Source organism: Rhynchophorus ferrugineus, unplaced genomic scaffold, assembly GCF_030347505.1.
Source record: "Rhynchophorus ferrugineus isolate W39M unplaced genomic scaffold, kcgeb_rfMv2 rfM1, whole genome shotgun sequence".
Taxonomy (NCBI): domain Eukaryota; kingdom Metazoa; phylum Arthropoda; class Insecta; order Coleoptera; family Curculionidae; genus Rhynchophorus; species Rhynchophorus ferrugineus.
In genome coordinates, this window is record NW_027472580.1 from 85,888,481 (window position 1) to 85,911,764 (window position 23,284).

The following is a 23,284-nucleotide window of genomic DNA, read 5'->3' on the forward strand; positions in this document are numbered from 1 at the left end:
TACTCTATGAGTAATATTTTGTATGTTTGAGTCCGTGAATGTTGTCTTAATTCTGTGTCTTCTAAGTATTCAACTGATCTTGTCCACACTATCTTGTATGTATGGAACGCAAATATTCTAATGTTTCTTAATTTTTTCGGGAGTACTCCTTGTGCTGTTTTTATTTGTTTTTCTGAGAAACCATTGTGGGTATAGTTCATTCGACCCCAATCTCTTTTCACTAGGTTTATAAACAGATAAATAGTCGCAGTTGACTGAATCTGGAGAGTATGCTGGATGGGGTAGCACAAGTTATGTTTTTTTTGGCAGGGTGACTACCGATGTCTGCACTCGTGCATTTCCTTGATGAAAAAACACTTTTTCTTCGCCTAATGCGGTCGTGCTTAAGTTAATCGGTATCAAATATGCCCGAAAGCTCTAAATAATATTCGTAGATGATTACTGTGTACGCATCACATACTTGTTCATATCAAAATATATATGGAATCGTCTAATATCATTCATTATTGGATTTTTCCTAGGATTTCTGGCATGACGGCCTCTTCTCGAATATCTCCAGTATTAAAAATTAAAAATGTAAAGTCCTCATGGTATTTCTCAAGTCTTTTCTGCAAAATATAATTCTAAGGCAGCACACGAAAAATACTTTTTCCATTGTTGTTGAAATTTGAGAGATCTTCATTGTCAACAATTATCAACACAATTAATTGAGATAGCCTGCTGGAAATCTCACAGTAGTCTATTAACACACTACAGTACGACATTTAAGCGCAGCTTTTAAAACTACTATGTGATGATATGTGATAATTCAAAATTCATATATATTATTACTTTTAAATAAGTAATTCACATCTCTTTAATAGGCAGACCGAGTTGATAACTTTTAAAACTTCTTTTCTTCAATGGTATAAAAAGGTGGATTCTGTTTATATACTAGACAATCACCTTGTACATAAAAAGGACAATATTTATCGTTGGACCCGATATCCGGACGACCGAAATTGACTCGACCTCGAGACCTCGAAACCGTTCCGGATCCCGTCGTTGCGTATTTACTTTTTCTACCCTCTTAAAGATAAATAAATCAAACCTAAAAGCCGTGACGTAAATAATAAGAGAAGAGGGAGCCGAAATAAAATGGCAGACACGAGAATTAATTCTTTTTTTGCGGCGGTCGTACCGGCCGTTCGGCAATTAAAAGTTTTCGGCACAATAAAAAGTGGATGCTAATCGTTTTTAATTTGGACGTGGAAGGAAAAGAGATCCGCGAATTTCGTTCCGGCGAACCGGTCGGTCGGTCGGTCGGTTCTAGGAGGCTTCCGCTTGTCGAGTGGTAGCATAGCGGAAAATGGTAATTGAAAAGGTTCTTCAATTATACTCGTATAAGATACTTACAGTAAATGTACGAAAAAAGGAAAATGAAAATGGTTACAGCCATCAGTTAAGTATAGACAAATATTTTTTAGTAACATCCGATATGTTTTGTGCGTTTTGTAAAAAAGATATATTATAAGACACTTTATAAAAATTATAATAAGTATTTAATATAAAATATATTTTCTTTCTTTTTCTTTCTTTTCTTTCTTTTCTTTATAAAAAATATTTAATTTACCCGGTAGAAAAGTTGTTTCTGCTAGTTATTATTGCTAGCTAGTAGCTTTCTAGTTATTTAAAATTGACGTTTTCAATAATCACATTTTCTGAGTGTGACGTAGTTGTTTCGGTCGCACTGGACGGTTTGTACATCTACAGGTCTTATTTAGAGATTATTTTAATAATTCTTTTTTATAATATGATTATATCTATAATTATAATACTATCGTATATTGATAGTGTCAGGGCCCTTAAGATAATTGTATCAGCCTACAACTTGTTTGCGCAAGTGACATGTCTAGCTAATTTTTGTTGCTTTTACAGCTAAAAATAAGAATAAGAACAAGAAATAGTTCTGCATTTGCCTTTATATGTGAAAACATATTAAAAACTAACTCAATTTTACATATTAGATTTATTAAAATATAAGGCGGGGCCCGCTACCATTTTGATTTGACACTATGGTCAAAAGTCCCGCTACCATTTTGATTCCGCGCCATCTTAGTTATTTGACGTTTAGCTCAGTTTCGTTTTAACCAGTTTATTGTGTAGACATCCAAATTTTATTATGGATAAATATACGCCACAAGAATGAGCAGATATAGTGACGATATTTATTGAAAATAATCGTTCCATTATTCCCACTGAGCAGAAATTACGTTCTATAATGAACTCACATTTATGATTTATTTGTTTTAAAATAGAATCCAAATGTTTAAAAATGCACAGTTTTAACTTTTCCTGTAATGTTCAACATAAATTTCTTATATCAACCCCCAAATATAATAAATACTTTCGATGTGATGTGGGATATTCGAACATCAGAATCAAGTAAACTCAAAAAAAAGGTTTAACCGCGAGGCCAGTAGCTCTGCTTTATATTTTGGAATCCTTAAGGCTCTTATTAAGTCATTGAGATCTTCTCAGAGTTGGCGAGGTGTGGTATTTATCATATTTAATATCGGATTCGGATACGAATGAATCCCGTGATGGATGAGAATCTTGTGAGAGTAGTTGATTTACAATACAGGAGGAATAGGTACAGGACTTTTTTACCAGCACTGCCAACTTTTTTTCACCTCTATATTAGCCTACAATAAAGCGCATCACATAACTTAACAAATAATTCCATAAAATAAAAGAAATAAAATAAACTCATTCTCCAGAATATAACTGCTAGAGATACATGGCACACATGGAGCCCATTTTATGTCTGGACTTTTAAAGGGTAGATTGAAGCAAGCTTTATAGAGTTCGCAAATATTTAAACTTGTACTTAAATTGTACATTTTTCTCTTACTTTAAAAAAATACCCACGAATATAGCAAAACGAGTTAGCGTCTCGTTTAAAGAGTCTCGAAGCCAGTTTGGACTGGTAAAAAATATGTAAAATATTTTATGCCTATATAACACATAAAAAGATTCGATTGTGCTATTATTGTATACTCTTTAGAATGATTACCCACATTTATTTGTCAATTGCGTTACACATTTTCCTGCCAAGTGTTACACTGATAGAACACTCACTTCAATTCTTTAATAATCCTAGTATTCTTTTTAAAATGATTTCCTCAGTTAACATATAGTCACCATCGACGAATCGATTATGCAAATTTGCCTTGATAAATACCAGTTTTTTCATTTATCAGTCAAACATAATTTAAATAATCCAATTTCAATCGAACTGAGAATGTGACTTTAAATCTTATTCTATTAACACCTTGAAAAAGCATGAGTATAATCATTGCATAAATACAAGAAATAATTGCTCAAATTTTATAATTGTAGTATATGATAATGCACCGTTTAATTTTCAAAACATGTCAGTTAACTCATGATGTTATTGTTTATATATACAGAGATGTAATTGATATAAAGCTTCCACGTGTTTTTTGTTTAAAAAGCATATCGGACACAAAAACAACTAGAATTACCTGGTAATTTTTTCCCTTTTAAATATTTCAAACGCAAATTTAATTAGCGTCTAATGGAAGCCCATTGGTGAGCTCCGTATAGTTTTAAAAAATTACATAATTTAACTAAATTGCTTCAAAGCATTTTGCTTGTTATCTCCGGGTAGATCTACCCTTGTTTAGCAGTTGTAGTACTTCAACATTTGGATGTTCGCGCAGTCTCCCTTAGTACTTTTCTCGCAAAATGTTTAATTTTTCGCTGATTGTTAATACTCTTGGGTCGTTGTGGATATTCTCATCTTAAATATGCCATGGGGCGTTAACAATGTAGCGAAGAAGTTTGTTTTCGTAAATTTGTAATGCAACCCGATGGTTGCACATCATAGGTCACCAGTAACTTAAATTTTTTTATATAATAATAATAATTTGTAATGTGATAATTCGAATTTTTTTGACCACATAAAAAGTTGTAACTTTTTAACACGTTCTTTTCAAATAAGCTGGCATGTAGTATCATATATCCATCCATCCGGTACCCAAGTATTTTGCTGTGTATAATATAAGTGTTTTGCCGCATATACAGTTATTCTAGAAAATTTTATAACTGATAGAGAATATATTTTGTTGTATTTGAACTCCGCAAGTTTAGACTTCTTAGAAATTGTCTGCTAAATTTTTTGATTATTTTACTAGTGTTAAAAATCTAAAAAAACTATTTTTTTGAAAGATTGCAATACATTTTATTAACAATTAATACTTTAATTTAAAAAGATTACAAGTAAAATCTGCTGTCGCTATGAAAACAAAATGATAATTTAATTTGGAAATACCCGAACGATTTAAATTGAAAAGTCTCTCTAGTTTTTGATCATGGTGGAAATTTATTCGCTTCATCACTTATTATTAATTATTTATGTCGCTATGTATATATGTCTATACAGGAGCTAGACAAAATCATATAAATACTATGTAGTTTATTATATCTTGTTGCATTTTGGTCACACTGCTCCCCTGTGGATAATACGACGCATATTGCTGAGTGTACATTCCAAGAGTTTTCGGTTACATTTCGGTGTATTATACTCTTTGCTTTGTTATGTTAAAACAAGCAATCGTTGAACAATACAAAGCTACAGCAGCAATAGTGACAGCAGAATTATGTGGTGAGCTCCACATATAACAATCATAGAAGTTCTGCAATAGCAACCCTTTTTAACGGAAGCCAGCGCTAATTTCGTAAAGGAGTGTAACAATGTTCTTAAAACCAGGGCACCTCCACCACCCTATGGTATGGAATGTCGTGGTATTCAGCAGATCCTCTGCCCACTGGCTGGATTTGTGACGCGAATTAATATCTTGAAATCATCAATGAAGAAGTTCCTAATATGATTCATATTGTTGACAAATACTGCCATATTCCAAGATGGTAATGTGTCCGTACACATAGAAAAAATCGTTCAGTGTTGCTTTGGGGATCATTAGGGGCCAGTTCAGTTGCCAGACTTTATCAAAAAAATCTTTATAAGGAGTTTTAATTAATATAATATCTAGCATGTATTTAAAATAAGAAATACAAAACATTTTATGTTTTGTATTTATAATACTATATACAGTATTTTAGCCTATTTTACTTAAAATTCAAAATACAAATAATAAAATACAGATAGATTATGTGAATAAAATATAATTAATATAGCTTAGCCTATTATTCAGTAAAGTAACAATTTTCTTTCATGAACGATATATTTTTAAATATATTATCAGACAATCGGCATCTTGTTGGGAATTAATAAAACCTGCTAAAGTTAGTTAATTACAGTTAACTCCGACTCAATTTTTAATATCTATGGTTGGTCATTATCTTTGTCCCTCAAAACAATAAAATCATCATCTTTTTTACCAGTATTGCTACTTCTGCTACTTCTGTTACAGGAATTATTTCGTCTTTTTTGTGATGCGCCTTTAAGACATTGAATGCAAGATTTTGAATTATTTGCGTATCATCTAAGCAAAATACCTCTAATAGCAACATATATCAAATCCGATAGGGATCTAGATCAAATAGATATTAAGGTGGTCAAAAGTATACTATAGTAACAAGTGTTGCCCTGAATCTGAAAATTAAATGAATTTCTCATTTAACATCTCACGGGCGACAGTATCCATGGTTCCATGAAACGAAACGGCAGTATCCAGATGTAAGAACAATCAGACTTAAGAGGGAAAAAATCAACAACAATAAATAAGAACAGAAATAGAATAACATACGCAAAACGTGACAAAACGTTATCGACGAAGAGGAATACTGGGCGAAACCCGAATTTATTAAAAAGGATTGTTGCCCGACAAAACAAAACCTACCGTAGCAAAAGGGACAGCAGAATTATGACGGGAGCTCCACATATAACAATCATAGAAGGGCTGCAATGGCGAAACCCTTTTTAATGGAAGCCAGCGTTAAGCCGGTAAAGAAGTGCTGCAATGAACATAAAACCAGGGCACCCGCCAACATTACGGATTGTCTGCCTCCTATAGCATGTAATATCGTGGTATTCACCAGATTCTCTGTCCACTGGCTAGATTTGTGATGCGAATTAATATCTTGACATCCTGGATGATGAAGTTATTACTGTGACGCATATTATTGCCAAATACTACCATATTCTAAGATTGTAATGTGCCCATACACACAACCAAAATGGTTCGATCTTGCTTTGAGGACCATTAGAATTTCATCAATTGTCTTCCATGGCCAGTAAAGTTGCCAGACTTTATCAAAATTGAGGCAGTTTTATAGCAGTGAGTGTGTTGTAGATATCCATTTTCAACATCACTGAAACAATTGGCGGGTATTCTGATCAAAATCCTGGACAGTATACCGTTGGAAACTATTCAGACACTCTACGAATCTTCTTGTATTTCACGAAAAACTCAATCCGTATTAAAAGTAAATGGTGGCTCAATACCTTATTAATAAATAAATATTGTGTATATATCAGTAATTTATATTATGTCTCAAATGAAGTGATACAACGCAATATTCCTCTAGAACCAATAAGGAGTGTAATTCAAAGTGTTTGTGTGAAGTACTTCGAAATAGTGTCAGTGCATCTCAATGTACTCGCTAATCAGCTAAATAAGCGAAGTGACAGTGAAGTGCGTGGACTAAAACGTCCAGCACCATCCGATCTGACTATTTGACGTATACAGAATTTAGAATAAGCTTTAAAATAAGTCTAATTAATTAAAATAGTATTTTGTATAGGACATCTCTTAATGATGTGATTTTCTACACGCTGTATATAAAATAAAAATATAACAAATACTTTTACCCTCTGGGCAGATTATGGAACTACTATTAGTAATAATTAAAAAAATATTATTTTGTCCATGCCCTGTATATAGAAATAATAACAAGAAAATTCTCGTATAGTAAACACACTTTTAAAATTAAAAAATCATGTGTTATTATTACTTTCCGCGATACACCCTGTATATACTATTGCGTTAATTCACCCTGACGCTGACCAAATGTTATTTATAATGGCGCCGTTGAAACAACAATGCCGACTGCTCGAAATAACAATACCGTCCGCAAGCAGTAGTGTTCTCGCCGTAACTACGTTCACTCCAATTGAGGCAAAACAAAAGGAGAGAGAAAAAAACACACGGTCCCATTTCGAGTTCGCAATTCAGTGCCGCCGTAGCGAACTCGTAGGCGAAGGAAGAAAAAAAAGAAGGAGAACGAGCCGGAGACGATGAAGGAAAATGGGAACGAAGAAGAACGAACAATGATGTCGTCCTGTGCGACGTGTCCCTAAAACGCGGCTGGGGCCAGATCGAGAAAGAACGAAAGGAAAACAATGGAGAACAATCAACTGGTTAATTTACCGGTATCTCGGTGGATCCGTTGCGTCTGACGCTGCCTCCTGTTGCTGGAGGGCGGCCGGGGCTCGTCCGTCTCGAATCCGTCGTTTTCCTCGACCTGCTGCCGTCGATATCCAAGCGCCTCTTGTACTGGTCCGGAGGCTTTCGGTCTGGTCCGGATAATGGTGGTCTGGAACGCGTAAAAACTAAATTTAGTGTAGGAAATATTTGATATACGAGAAGTTTCTGGATATAAATAAGGCAAAAAGAAATAAGAATTAAAGCCAGTTTGTTGTATTTATGTGGTACCGTTAAGATAATGATTTCGATGTGTCCTCTTAATAAGTAGAAAAAATAACAGGGCAAATAAAACATAGAACACATTTTTTTGTTGAAATTTTTTGCAGTTTTGGCATATCTCATAATTTTCAACAACAATATTTTTGTTGTATTCTTAGTTGTGGCACACGCCTTCGATAAAGTATGCCAAGACGGCTTTGTTCATAAACTACAGAAAAAAGTTACTAAAATAATACACTGAGCTGTTGAGACCAATGAAAAAATGAAATGAAAGGAAATAAAAATAAAGAAGCTAAAGCAGATTTACCGCAAAGAAGCGTAATGGGACCAATTCTTTACCAACACTACACATGTGATATTCTACAAATGGAAATAGCACGATAGCTACGTTTGCTGATGACACTGCTGTCGGAGACAATAGTAAAGAAGCCCTGCGAAAATTACAACAGGCAAGTGGCAACATAAGTAATTAGACCCAAACTTGGAAAATAAACATTTGCGAACCTAAAACTGCACAAGCATTAATAACAATAAATAACAATAGCATTCCAACAACGCTAAATATCTCGGAATTCATCTTGGTGCAAAACTTCGCTGGAAAGTATGTAAAAAAGAAAATAGAACTGTTTTCAGTTGTCACTAGATAATAAGTTGCTATTAGATAAACAAATATTGAAACATATATGGACATACGAAATACAATTATGGCGATATAACTGGGAAAACTAAAATAATTGCAGTATAAGTTTCCTGAAATAATGTACTGAATAGTGTTGTAGGTGCACCGAGTTACTGCAGGACTGATTACTTACATCGAGACCTTCAAATACCGATGCAGATTCCATTTTCATGTCAATATCAAATTAATACAATGATTGGACAATGCCAGAACAACACGCAGACTCAACATAATCAAACCATTTAATCTTCTGTAGTGTTGTGAGGTGCATTTAATAGAAAAACAGTAGTGTTAATACATAAACATTATTATACCAGGAACCAAGGTAGAGTCGATGGGTCCTCCCATATATGGATTTAAGTTAATGTAAGGACAAACTGTAGGTTAGTTGCCAACCACTAGAAACAATGTAATAAAAATTCTAAATATACCTTCTTATGTATATGTTTTTTTTTTTTTAAATTATGTTTTAATTTAAGCCCAAAGTCTTCATTTTACCCATTGGGGTTTAACTGGACTGAACCTACTACTTAAAGTGGCCATTCAGGTCAATAGGTCAGTGGCCTACTCACTGACCAGAGAATAATTTATAGACAAAACTACTCAGACAATAAAATTATATTCAGTTATTAATTCTATTATTTATATTAATTTTACAAATTAGATCGAATTTTATAGATTTCATAATTTTTTTAGACAAGTTTTTAGGTAAACCTTTTGCATTTGTCTTTCAGGAAGCTGACCTACTCTAACACAATTTATGTCTGGTGGTTGATCATTCTCCCTATTCTCCAAAACAATAAAATCGTCATCATTTATCTAGCGCTGCTACTTCTACTACTCCTAGGCATTATTTCATAGTATTTGTTATGTGTCTTTGAGTTAGGAAATTGACATATTTGCGTCTCATCCGAGTAAAATGCCTCAAATTACCATTCTGCTAAGATCACATCCGATCTAATTTAGTTCATACAGACCTTAATGTAGTCATAAGTGTATTATTTTAACAAGTGTTGCCCTGAATGAAATCTAATGCTTCAGAAAATGTTTTCAACACTTCAATGAATTCCTCCAAATATTTTAGTTCTATGGTGAAGAAAATATTAGTCTTTGCCTTTGTCAGGGTCGAATCTATTTTTTACTATCCCATCCATTAATATAGCAAATTTTTTATTGCCGTTTTTTAGCATAGATCACCTAGTTAACAGTGTTTTTGATATCGGATTCGAACTGCGACGAGGTGATTGAGTTCGAGAAGAACAAGTGTTTATGTTTATCTAAGTTAATTTTTTACAAATCCTTTTTTGTGACTAAGTAGGTCCTAAATATAACTTTTGTATAAGCTAATAGATTATATTCTTAGAGAAGCTTTGACTAATGTAATGGTACATATTCAGACATCTAAATAAACAAACAATAAAGAAAGTATTCACATTTAACAAAAAACAAATACGCTCTGGAGCGATACTTTTTTACGAAAGCAACCGTATTTTATTTCTGCAATTCTGTAGAACGCATCTGTTAAGTAGATCTCTAAATATATTTATATTCAAATTTATTTTGTACCTACAAGTACGTGAAATATTAAGTACAAAATACATCAGCGTCGGCTATTTGAAATACAAATTATTAATACAAAATATGATCGAAGTTTGGTTATATTTAAAAATAATTTTAGAAATATATTATTCCTTTCATTCTCATCAGTATGTATCAAGGGTAATTCAAGGGTCTATCAAAGGGTGAGAAGCATGTAAATCTCTAGGAAATTAATAATATATATGCTTAATATTCAACGTTTTCTAATTTTTTTATTCCTTCCATATCTTCCCTCCGACACAAATATCTTACGAGTCAGCCACTTATTCAGGTTTGGATACAGGAAATAGTGACAAGGGACTAAAACTGAAGAATTCATTGAATGGAGTAGGAGTTCATTGCTTAATTTATGGATTTTTGCCACAGTGACTACGCACGTGTCTATCCGTGTTTTATCTAAATGGAACAACTGTTTTTGCTTCAAACCACACAATTCGGACGCGATTGTCTCTTTCCAATGTCCTGAACATTTTGCGTTATTTGTGCTAGCACTGCTATCAGGACACTCAATAAATCACATGTTAACCATTGAAATTCATGGTGCGGAGCCCGATATTACTTATGAAGCCGTTCCTTGCTTTATTTTCCCAAAAATAATACTGTCAAATATAAAGTGAATGACGCAGCTTGCTCGAAAACTCACAGTAGCACATTAATAGATGAAAATTGAGGAGAGCAATGACGACTTTAAAATTACTGGGCGTGATATTCAAGTTATTGATTTATCACACTGTCCCCGTAACTGTACAATATTTAAACATTTAAGTTACAGGCCTTTTAAAATGACTAAGCGAATTTTAATTTTACTTATTTCGATTCATATGATTCCTAATGTTAAACGTAACTATTACTGACTTACCTTGTAGTATCCACTACCACTGCTGAATCTAGCGACCTCTGGTGTGACGGATAAGATTGCGACGACCTCATGACGAACTGCGCCTCCCGATTCAAACTGTCTCTGTGGGCGCAGTGTGGCCAAAAGTCACAATTCTCCGGGCTGCAGGATACGCTTTTGCTGCTGTCAAATTGATGCGTCGTGGGCAAACTGGGACTAGTTGCCCCGCGGACCAGTAATCTCTGCCGTTCGTTCTTGTTATTGCCCACGTAATAGACGGTGAGGTCGCTATTCAACATTGGCTTGTTGCTCTCTTTATTCTTTTCTTCGGCGGAAATGTTATTATTGTTGTACCTGATGAATAATTTACAATATTAGAGTCGTAGTTAATCAGAAACAATACTGCACAGCAACAAATATTTTTGGAAACATGTCATGGATACCACTAATTAGTTTTAAAATACGAAAGGTAATATAACAGACAGCAACTGTTATTTCTTTTGAACTTCACTTTGTTTGGATTTTAGGTTATACACATAATTTATGTTTTTATATGTTTTTTTATAACACAGTAGCTTTTAAATGAAATTTGAAGTGATAATTTCTGTTGCAAAAAACTGTTTAAGTAAACTTTTAGGACATGATGAGGCACGACATTAAATAGAAGAATCAGTAGAAAGGAATTATAGTCTAGTAGCAGTGAACTCACATGATCAAGACGTATAATGAATTGTCTATTTCAATTTGTAAATTCGTTTTAATACCAGATAATATTATTCCTATCCTTTTATTCTAATTAAAAAGAAAGACAGTGATTTCTGATACCTTCCAGCATGTAACCGAATCAGCCCTCACAATTGCTTCGATTCTCAAATGTCTGCACAATTTTTAACGTTATAAATTGAGATGACGTGAGTTTACTGCTACTTTGGTTAGACTATATAAAGTTCGTTGTACCTACGGCTTTATGATAATTTGCTTAAACATATAGCACGATATGTTAGACGTAAAGAAATGAAAAACTGTTCAATTGTCAAATAATAACAGTCGAGCTCAATAGTTAATTAAGCTATTACGCAGTCAGATATAATATCAGTTTCGTTTATACTACTAAATTAAGAATGAGCTGGTGAGAAACATGGTGGTTAAACGATTAATAATAAATGTATGTATATACATTTTTTTGGGCATTTGGTCTACAATATAATGAAGATTTTAAAGGATACTTTCTTGTAGTGTAATTTAAAAACACAAAATAAACACGATTTAACTTACCGATGCATTAGTAGAGCTTGTGCAGCTGCCCGTGATCTGCTACCATACAAAAATCCCGTAACCACCTCAGCCTCCCTCAATAGTTCCTCTTCCAGCACCTCGCCCCTTTCCATTGATGTTTGCTTCGATCCCACAGAGTATTGTTTTCTTTCTGGCATCTGATGATTACCGGTCACTTTGACCACGACACGATGCTGATCAGGATGTTGAGGTGACACCTTCTGAGCTCTCTCGAAACTAGGTGGGGGTGTTCTTTCCGGCAATTGTAAGCTTCTGGAGCGTCGTACTCTTTGCGTGGCATCGTCCTGAGGGGATTTTACTGGTTGATAGGGACGTACTGGGGCAGGTCGTCGTATGGATTGTTGCGGGTTATTAGTGGGTGACCTGGAGAGGAACTCGTTACTGCTGGATGACGAGGATGTTGGGGAATGTTTATTGGTATCGGAACCAGCCGGAGAACGTCTAATTTGGTTCCTAAAAAGTATTATTTTGTAATTAATGTCACTTCTTTAAAGCCGACAGAATGATGGGGTTTTTATTTTATTATTAGAGTCAAAAAGCTTGTATTGATATTTAAGAATCCACAATATTCACTTATAATAAAAATATAGATATAAATGAATAATGTATTTGGAAATATCCTGATATAATAAATTATAAGGAACATTATTGAATTACAAGACATTTAATTTTATGCTCAAACGTGTTAAGCACTTAGCTATAAAATATATAGTCAATTTAGATTGATACATGTACTTAATTATACAATTTAATTATAAGCAGAGCAAGGGGAATTGATATCCTTTAAAGTTAGCCTCCATTGTCAAGGGTACGGGGTAATAAGAACTAGAGTAAGGAGATTACAGGGAAACAAACATATGATATGTACAACCATATGTAGTGGGGGGTACAGCATATGATTTTTGTTCTGCGCAAGCGCATTTTGATAATAGATATACAGTTATGTTTATTGTCTGAATATTATATAGTTATGTTTTGAATTACCTATTAATTATTGGCCATGGTTGTATATTTTGAATATTATTATATTTCTTGTTCCAGTTCCATTACTTATCATTCAGCCCTCTCGTATTGATGCCATTTTGCTTTTGTATAATCGTGACTGATTTTATAAACTTTTCTTCACCAATTTATTCTCATCAACGTTTTATTAATTTTTTAAATAGTAAAATACAGGCAACAAAAAAAGCTGTTTGTGGCTTGAAATTGCGAAGAACCGCGAATTAAATGAGAGCCAATTTTTATTAATCCGCAAAACCACAAATAAAAATAAGAAGACCATGCTTGGTAAGTGTGCCGCGATTTAAAATATTTGTGCATGATGCTTGGACAACAAGCTGGGTTTATCAAGTGAAAATTCTTATAAATAACTGGTTCAAAAAAAGTTGGCTACACGGGAAACTATAATTAGTTGAAAAGAGCCTCTCCAAGAAATATTACTACCTCCACATGGAGTTCTTTTACCACCGTTCCATGTAAAGATGGTATTGATGAAGCTATTTGAACTCCCTTGTCTCTTTCTAAAGATGGAGATTATTTCAAATACATATTTTGGAAGTTTCCAGTCCTCTAAGAAGCAAATGTAAAGAAAGGTGTTTTTATAGGACCGATCAAAATTCATTACGATCATGACACATCTTCAAAACGAAGGGTGAATTACTTGTATGGAGGCATTAAAAAATGTCTAGGCAATCATCAAGATATCAAATCTCATAACTGTCAACAAATCATCAAAATAATGCTGAGTGTTTTTTAAACTTTAGGTTTCACTATGAGAGTAAAAGTACATTTTCTTCATATCCGCCTTGATTAATTTCCGAAAAATATGGGAGGGGTGTTTCAATTTCATCAGGATATTAAATAGGTGGTGAAGAGTCCAAAAAAAATGAACATCTCAATTATATCAGATTACTTCCAATAAGCGAAAATGCACAAAAAGCAGCCTCACTAAGGAAAAGAAAAGGTTTCAATATGTGTTATTGAACGTATATTAGATGAAAATAATGTGTCATTAATGGTTTTGTAAACAAAATAATATTTTTATAGCCCATTCTCTTTTTTATTATAATGCAATAACTCGTTAAAACAAGTTATTCAATTTGTCAAGAAACGTGTCGTACTATGACAAAAAGGAAGTTATTTTCGGATTTAACACACACACACAAACTAATAAAACTAAAGATTATGCCATAAACACTTTTTTAGAAAGAGTTTTAGATTTGTTTAATCGACCTCTGTTATTTTGATACTGACAATTTATAATTGAATATCGCGGTAAATTAGATTGATAGATCAAAAACCGAAGAGCAGTCTCTTACGTACTAAATGTATAGCTAGTAAATGTATAGTATATTCAAAGTTATTTTAGTAATGCATCATGGATATTTGTGACGTCGAAATAGTGCAAATTTGCCGAATTAACTTTGAGTTTTAGTTCAGTCTGGCTTTGACATATAAGAAAATTCTAATCTAAATAAAATAATTCAACAAAAATATTATGAAATATAATTTAATTTAACATTATAGTAAATCTAAAAACTACAGTTAATTATACAGTCACAATAATTTATAGTTAAGAGTTAAAATCTCTTATTACTATTGCTTTCAAGAATTTTTCATACATCTGACAGCCGGTCGCCGCCTGGTTGTCAGATGTACACTAAATTATTTAAAATATTAGTTATAATTACTACAGGTTAAAAACCGACAAACATTATTTTAGCCGTTTGATTATATTGATAATTTAAGTTGCTGCGTAATATATCACATTACTTTGTTTGAAAATGCCGAAAACAATAGATACTCATGGTCACAAATTGATTGCGGCTTTAATTGGTTATTTCAAAAAGGAACGAGATAATGGAGGCCCTCTTTTGCTGGTTAATTCCGTTAGAGAGGTAATTATTGATGATATTAAATAATATAAGTCCCTACAATATTATTGAAAATGTTTTTAACTGGTTGCTGCCGGGATAAATATTGTTGTGAGTACTGTGAATAACACCACTTACAAAATGAAGAACAATAAGTTAGATTCGCCCAAGAAAACCTCTCTACATACAAAGTGGGTGACGAATCTTGACCATCTTGATATTGGCTCTATTCGAGATCAATTATACGAAATGTATAAGAACAGTCAATACGCAAACTATTTTATCGATATAAACATAATTTAATGAAATTATTTTAGAGAAAATTGTCCGTCTGAGAAGTATACATAAAAGAATTAGGAACATGCAGCCTTTTGAGAGATGTAAGACATCCTTTTATACACTCTTACAGGGCGTAGGGTTTAAATGGTGTAAAGATAACCCTCGGAGAGGTTAATATAACTTCCAGGCATTACCTTAAAAATAATTAAATTTTTAAAGGCATAAAATAAGACCATGGAAGATAAACTATTTGAATTTGTGTATCTTGATGACACTTGGATATTTCAAAATGGTTCATTGTGGCACTCTTGGCAAGACGGTAACAAAAAAAGTGTAAAGACAACAACAATTGATGGAAAAAGGTAAAAGTTACAATAGCATTCGATTAGGTTTTGTTGATCATTATATTTATTAATAATTAATTGCAAATATATTGCTGCTCGAGAAGGATATTCCGTCAAAAACTATTTGGATATGTGGAAGGAAGCATTATCAACCATAACACCTTGGCTTTGGATGGACTCGATTAGATATACAGAGAAAGTAATTGATAAATGGTGGAATTGTGAACATGTTTCAGACAGAAGTTAAGTCACTGAAGTAAACTTTCAGGATATATGATAATGCTGTGCAATGCTAGAAATTTCTGATACAGAGTGATGAAAGTGGAAACAACTAAAGGTATGTACATAATTAATTGAATATAACTGTAGAAATTGGTGTTGTAGGGCGTGAAAGATTTGTGTGTACAGGTATGATTGTAATTGTTCAAAATTAAACATGAGCATTAGGTTACAACGTATGAGGAGAGAATGAATACTAACTGTTTTGTAGATATGGCATTATATTGCATAATATTTTTATACAATTTTTTTATTTAGATTAGATTTTTTTATGTCAAAGCCAAACTGAACTAAAACTTAGAGTTAATTCGACAACATTGCAATACTTCGACGTCACAACTATCCATGATGCATTACTAAAAAAAATTTGAATAGACTATATTGCTAGTAGCAGTATGATGAGTCACATGTACTCCTTCCGCATCCTTCTGTACCTAGTCAAAACAAACCAAGATCTAACTTATTTAAATAGACGTAAACTAGAGTATTTTTGATAATATTCCATTTTTCTGGTATTATATTTGAATTGATTAAAGTATACAGAAAATTGGGCTCTTGATTAAATAAATATTCTGTTTTTAATAAGATGAAAATTGAGAAATAGTAAATACCAGAAAGAAAAAATAATAATTGTAGAAATATGATAGATAATTTTTAATTTTTAAATTTTTATAATTCGATTATTTTGAAGTTTTCTAGATTTTAAATTGATTTACGCACCTGTAATGGGTAAGTCGATTGGGCCTGCCAGATGGTGATAATTTTCTGTTATATTCCGCCTGCAAAGCGGCAGTATTCACCATACTCATATTAACCGATGAACTGTTATTATCTTCCTCATCAGCATCTTCATACACGTCAATAGAGGAATCGGTATTCTCTGATAACCTCGGCATCACACTACTTGTTCGATTCAGACAACTGTCCAAACTTCTAAAACCCATTGAACTCGACGAACTTGATGACGAACCGTACTTTTGCTTGAACTGCATTCTGCGAGAAGCGGTTGTTTCTTCCAGAGACTTAGCCTGGGGCACCTTTTTCGTCGCTCGGGGTGGTTTTTCGATACCAGGCGAAGTTTTAATCACTGGTTTCGGCTTGGGTAAGGTAGGAGCATTAGGAGCTGTTGTCTTCCATTGACTAACGATGGGTGGTGATCTCGGTGGACTGTTATCACTGTCCTCGATGGCATTCGATCTCGGTAAGAATGGAGTCTTACCGAAGAATGCTCGACTCTTCACCGGACTTTTCGTTTTATCTTGAAACGCTGGTGGCGGTGAAATAATGGGTGTTATTGAAGGCGGAGAAAACGACCCACTTTCAGGTAACGGTGATGGAGTCTTGATCTTTCTGTCGTACTCGCGATTCTGAAGCACCAGATAAGCGGGACGATGAGTATCTGGTTGAGGATCTGACCGAGGTTCAGGGCGTGATTCGAGACGCGGATCTACGCTGCTGGTTCGTGAGAAACTAGATGATTTATTCGGTTCGCTACTGAAGTGGTAATTGGCCAGCTTGATGCCAGTCCGGTTGGATTGTAGTGATTTGGCGAGATTAATGGAGTAGCTGGCACGACGGTTATCGTCAAGAGACCGTTGTTGAACCTGGACCCAGCCAGATTTGCCTAAATAAACTCCATCCACCTCACGGTCACACCATCTAGAAAACAATAATTTTGTTGTTAGAATGTAGAAAAATGCTGATAGTGTACAGACAAATATACATAAAATCGGAATCATATCAGACTTACGGAGAAATCGATTTTCTCATTACAATATAGTTGCTAGACATTTACTAAGTCTACAAATATGATTCCGCCGTTATAAATATAATAAAACTTTGTGTGTACTTTTGATGATTTAGTGCATACAGACGATATTCATTAAATGTTTAAAATTACATTTTCGACATATATTATTGTTGATTGATTTTAAGTAATCTGTTGTCGAAGTCAATGAAGATGTCAATGACAAAAAAAGACCTGGAAGATAATGAATTGTAGGACTCGTGGAATGAAAATTTAGATGAAGAACATAATTTTCAGGTAACTTAAAATTAGCGAACGAGTTTTTTCAGGTATTTATATGCGAGAAGAACCATCTAAAAGAAGGGAAAATGGCTGTCACGCAAACTCACTAAAAATATTGAATATACCATTTTGAAAGGTTTTAACATCGTTATTCACATTTCATAAAGCCTATGTATAAACAATGAGTAGCAAAAGCAAACCCATCCTCTTTGGAACTCGTCCATGTTGGAAAAGTTATGAAGAATACACTGTTACAGTTCAATTTCCATTTACTCAGATCGATCCAGCATCACTTAATTCGCGCACGGTTTTGGTTTCTATCATATGGATAGGAAAAATCTTTATAAAATTATGGAGAATATTTTTCCAAATAAATGACTTTTTGATTTTGCAAAAAATGATCAAAGCACAAAAGGCAATTAATTCTTTGGTATATGAAAAAATTCAAAGAGTGTAGAATGAATAAAAACAAGGATTATTACTTATTATTATTATTACAAAATAAATAAAATATTGCTTCAAATATGATCTTCACAATGATATGTATATATCATATATTTTAGTCCGACTCAGAACCACGAATGTTGATTATTTGTCAACCCTGATTAACTACCTTTGAAATATCTTCCGTTATTCACGAGGCCCACTTATTGGTAGCTAAAACAAAGTTCATCTGAGTTGTAACAAAGTTGATAACACCATATCGGATTCCTAATATTAATAAATGTATTAAACAAACTCACAGGTTTCTTAGTAGCCACTTTTCTGCTTTACCAATACCACTCACTAGTCAGATAGAACTTAAATTAACTGTTCCTATTAACCTGTTAGATATTGGAGGGAAAATAAATGATAAATAACAGATGTTAGGATTATGATAGATCTCTATTCCAGGCTGACTATTAACTCCAGTGACCACAACTGCAGGCAAGTGAGTAACCATAGAGATTTTTGGTATCCAGTTCGCCAAAACAACATTGATAACTATTCATTTTATGAAGCCACATGAAAAAGAATAAGAAAAATGTGTGTACTAGAATGCAACGAATATAGTATATTTTTGTGTCGAGACTTAGTCACATGTAAAATTGTTGTATTTTGCTTTAATATTGTACTTTATATATTTCATGGTTAGTTATTTTTTAAATTGGAAGTTGATTGTTGTTAAGTAGTGTTGTACCTCCCTCTAGTTATTTTGAATGATGTTGAAGATTATATAAATTATTGGGTGTATTAACAAGCTATAAGACAATCTATATAGATTTGGAGATGGCTAAATTTGGTTTCAGATCGTATAAAAGTATCAAAAAAATAATTAATTATTTAAAACAAAAATAACTTTAACAATATTATTTTGAATAAAACATAAAATACCGCTTTTTTCTTGTAAATGGCATCTATATATTAAAATTTAATTACATTTGCACTGCAAGGCATTATACATATTAAATTTAATTATTGTTTTTCTCCTAGTTAATGTTAAATTTAAAAAAAATTATATTCGGACATGCCCTTCCATATGTTCTGGAATATCATTGATCTATGACGCCTTTATTTAACAGTATATGACTTAATAAGATGTTTATTATCTTATCTAATATTTGTGTTACTTGCGGTTATTCTGTATGTAAAAATACATATTATCACGTTTATCTTTGCTGCTAAATATGGATATTAGTGTAATAATTCCATTTAACATTTTTTCATTATTTAGTCAAACAATAATTTCGTAAAGCCTCTGAACGTTTACGATATTTTAAAATTTTAACACATTCCAACAATTTTAACAAAAAACTACTGAAATTTATTTTAAAATATTGGTAAAATAATTTTGCAGTTCCACCCATTTATTATATGATATATTTTTAGATTGCATATAACGAAAAATGTAAAAATTGTATTTTATTTCATTCGCTACCGCATCGTTTAGTGACAATAAACTGGGTAATAATATTTATGCTCTAAAGGTTACTTTGTTATACTGGGACGACACGTAATGGCGGTGATATTTTCGACGATATTTCCCATTTATTTTTTATAGTTTGCAATAACAAATTTGAAACTTAGCAATAAAGATAGGATATCTGCCAATTTACTCCCGACATAGTATGGAGACATATATTCAGGTTTAGTACGAACCTGAACATTTTTTGAAAACTTTGTGATACCTTTATTAAAATATAGCACTTTTATTAAATTTTTTTTTAATTATTACAACAAGAATTCGTAAATACTAAGTAAGATTTGCATTTTGGTAAGTAATAGAAAATATTGTTTTATAGTAGTATTTTAGTGAGATTACATAACTATTTTATTGGAGATCTACAATACTGCAGCGCTTATGCACCATCCACCACTGAATCTGCTAAATATTAAATATTTTCTTCATAATCTTTTTATTTTGCCTTTGTTAGTAAAATTAGTACAAGGCAGAAAATAAAATTTCATCACTGGTATTGATTAATAACCGTTGTTTTTATGTAAATGTATGTTTGCAACCTTTGTTGATAAAGTTCCAAAATAATATTTAAAAATAAGCTAACCTTCACTTAAGTGCACCACCTTCACGTTTTGACGCTCTTGAGAATTGCACGACTTTGTCCATATGGATCCGAAAGGGAAATGTGCATTCGAAATGAAATAGAAATTCCTATTTCGAATAGAGTACTTTTTGAATTATCGATTGATTCAATTATCTTGCTACAGCCTATCGACTATGTTTATTCCCTAGTTCCCAATGCAAATAAAAATCATTACAGTATACATGATGGAGTTTTGCTGCTAAACGTTAAAATTTCATTACAAGCGGAACGATTTACCTTTTTACAGGCAGAGAGTAACTCATTTTAAAATCGATGGCGCTTTAGGCCGTATTGTCGACAAATTACGCCGAAGCCAAATATCTCACGTCGGAACCATGTTGAATGCACAACGAGCCAACGCGATATAACGAAATTTCCAGTTTTCAGACGGGGAATGTTGCACAGTTGCAATTTAACGAACGGAAATGCCACATTATTTTCCGCGCGGAGAGTTGGAAACGCGACGGAAACGGAGGAATGCGGAACGGCCTTCACCCCCGCCCCGGACAAACTCATTATACGTTACCTATAGCCGTAATGAGACGTTGATTAAATTTCGGGATTGTGCTAATTTATGCGTATAGAGGTTTTGAAAGCTTCATCAGGGTACGTATTTTTATACTTCAATAGTTTTGAACCTGTCTAGTTAATTGAAACATTTCCGTATTTCTGCCAATACTAAATGAAAGCAAAGATCTACATTATTTGTATAGCTGTATATCAATGTAGTGTTATCTTATTTATCAAAAATATTGCCACCTTATTTAAGAGTATATTAAGTTTTAGAAATTTGAAAATTACAATTTTTACACATTCTGCAACTTTTGTAATGAATATGTCTATATGAATAAATGTTATAATCTCGTAATTTCTAGAGTTTTCGTGATTTGTATTTTAGTATTGCAACTGTTAAACCAAACATATTTTAGAAATACTTTTTTCCAGTTTTACCAGTTTTTTTTTTAAGTTGGCTTGGACAGACATCTAATTTAAGCAATATATTCTGTAAAGTATTATTGTTCTGTTAATAACGTCTGTATTTAATTTATATATAAAGAGTTAATAATATGATATGATTGGGGAACACATTTCTTTGGTAAAGAGTTTTAAGAAAAGTAAAGGGCTCGGTACCGTCTTCAAAGTGATCAGTTGATAGTAGTTAAAATAATATTCTAAATAGATAAATATATTTAGGTAGGTATTAAGCCAAATTATATGTATATAGTAGAATATTAAATACATGTAGTAGATGGGTTAAATAAGGTTTTTGTTTATTTTGATTTATTTATAATCGTTGTATTATAATGTATATATTTTATATTGAAATGTGTTTTTTTGTGGTAAACATCTATGTTTTATAATTTTTTAATATTTAGTGAGTTCTTTATTTATTTTTTTTAAGCCGTTCCATTTTTTTGTTAAAAATATTTTATTTCTCTCTTCTTAATATTAGATATTTATTCAATAAATTACGCAAATATTTTATTTAATATTACAATGTACAGACCAGATAAAGGTGTAGCTCGTATGAGGAAAAATAGGAATAAAGAAGCAATGATTGAAATTAAGGAGCGCTTCAGGCCTCTGGATCCGCTACCTAGTCTAGGTGATTTGACAAATGTTCTAACCAAACAACAACAAAAAGTTATTATCCCCGCCCGTAGTCGAACCTGCGACCTCCGTTTGGGAGCTAAACATTTTAGATAAAAAAATATGTGTAAACTTTGTACGTGCCTTTGATATTTTAGGCTTCTCCTTGATTTCCCCCCTTTTCTATTTGGTTCTAATGAAACTACCTCGGAAGCGCACTCTTTCGAATAAAAGAAATATTTTGAAAATCGACCGAATACATTAAAAAAATTATATACAGCCGAGCATAGAATCTCCTGATTTTTCGAAGTCGGTTAAAAAATATTTCATTCGCATTTTTTTAAAAGCGATATAATATTAAATTCAGTAAAGAATTTATACATAGTTTAGATACAACCTGCAAGTAATTGTATATAAATAAAAGCTAGATATGTAGACGATATTTTACGTAGTAGATGCTGCATATAGTCCAATAATTTTTGCACTTTAAAAAATATTTATTGAGAAATATGTGTACCCTACATCGTACTACAGAAAGCATTATGTTTGTTGAGTACACTGGATGCGCTTGGTTATCGGCATGGATATTTTTGTGCTTGGGATTTGTTGTGGATCAAGTTTTCATCGTCAATTACAATACGCCATTTTGAACATTTCTCAACCCATATCACATATTATAATAAAGTTTATTTATCAACTACTTGCATATCTGTAGGTTCTTAGATAGTTGTCATGAACATCAACATTAGCACTTTTAAATTATTGATGTCAATATCGACACATGAGATCTAGAGATAGTCAGCATCAGATCTATGTTCAGCAACAGATCTATTGAAATCAAATAAGAAAAGTAATATATTTAGAAAATACTACCGTAACTTGGGAACACAAACTCCGAAAAGCCCTAGATAAGCCTACGCATTACTGAAATATGTAAACTAAATTTACTCCTAAATATTGTCTATTGGGATGTTGTTTCAATGAGAATTTCATTTTGCTAAAGAATGATGACCACTATATTATTGAAGAATGCTACGCTGTAATGTATTTATATACCTTATAAAAGATTAAATTTGAACCTCCAGTACAGAATGTACCGTTGTCATTTAACCCTTCAATATCTTCTATCTTAAAATTCTTATAATTTAAATAACACGTGCATTTTGTTAACTAAAGATAATATAACTGAGCCATCATTGTAAGCTACACTAATGAGCTGAACT

The 23,284-nt window shown here is 32.6% G+C and overlaps 1 protein-coding gene across 1 annotated transcript in view; it reads right to left on the reverse strand.

Moving 5' to 3' along the window:
- Nucleotides 1-23,284, reverse strand: part of RhoGEF3 (Rho guanine nucleotide exchange factor 3) — a 421,983-nt gene that overhangs the window by 331,678 nt on the left and 67,021 nt on the right. Inside the window, exons 4-7 of the mRNA XM_076419229.1 lie at nucleotides 16,581-17,519; nucleotides 12,065-12,538; nucleotides 10,811-11,143; nucleotides 7,398-7,563 (exon numbers count right to left, since the gene is read on the reverse strand). Coding sequence (XP_076275344.1) covers nucleotides 7,398-7,563; nucleotides 10,811-11,143; nucleotides 12,065-12,538; nucleotides 16,581-17,519 — 1,912 coding nt within the window. The remainder of the gene's footprint in view (nucleotides 1-7,397; nucleotides 7,564-10,810; nucleotides 11,144-12,064; nucleotides 12,539-16,580; nucleotides 17,520-23,284) is intronic.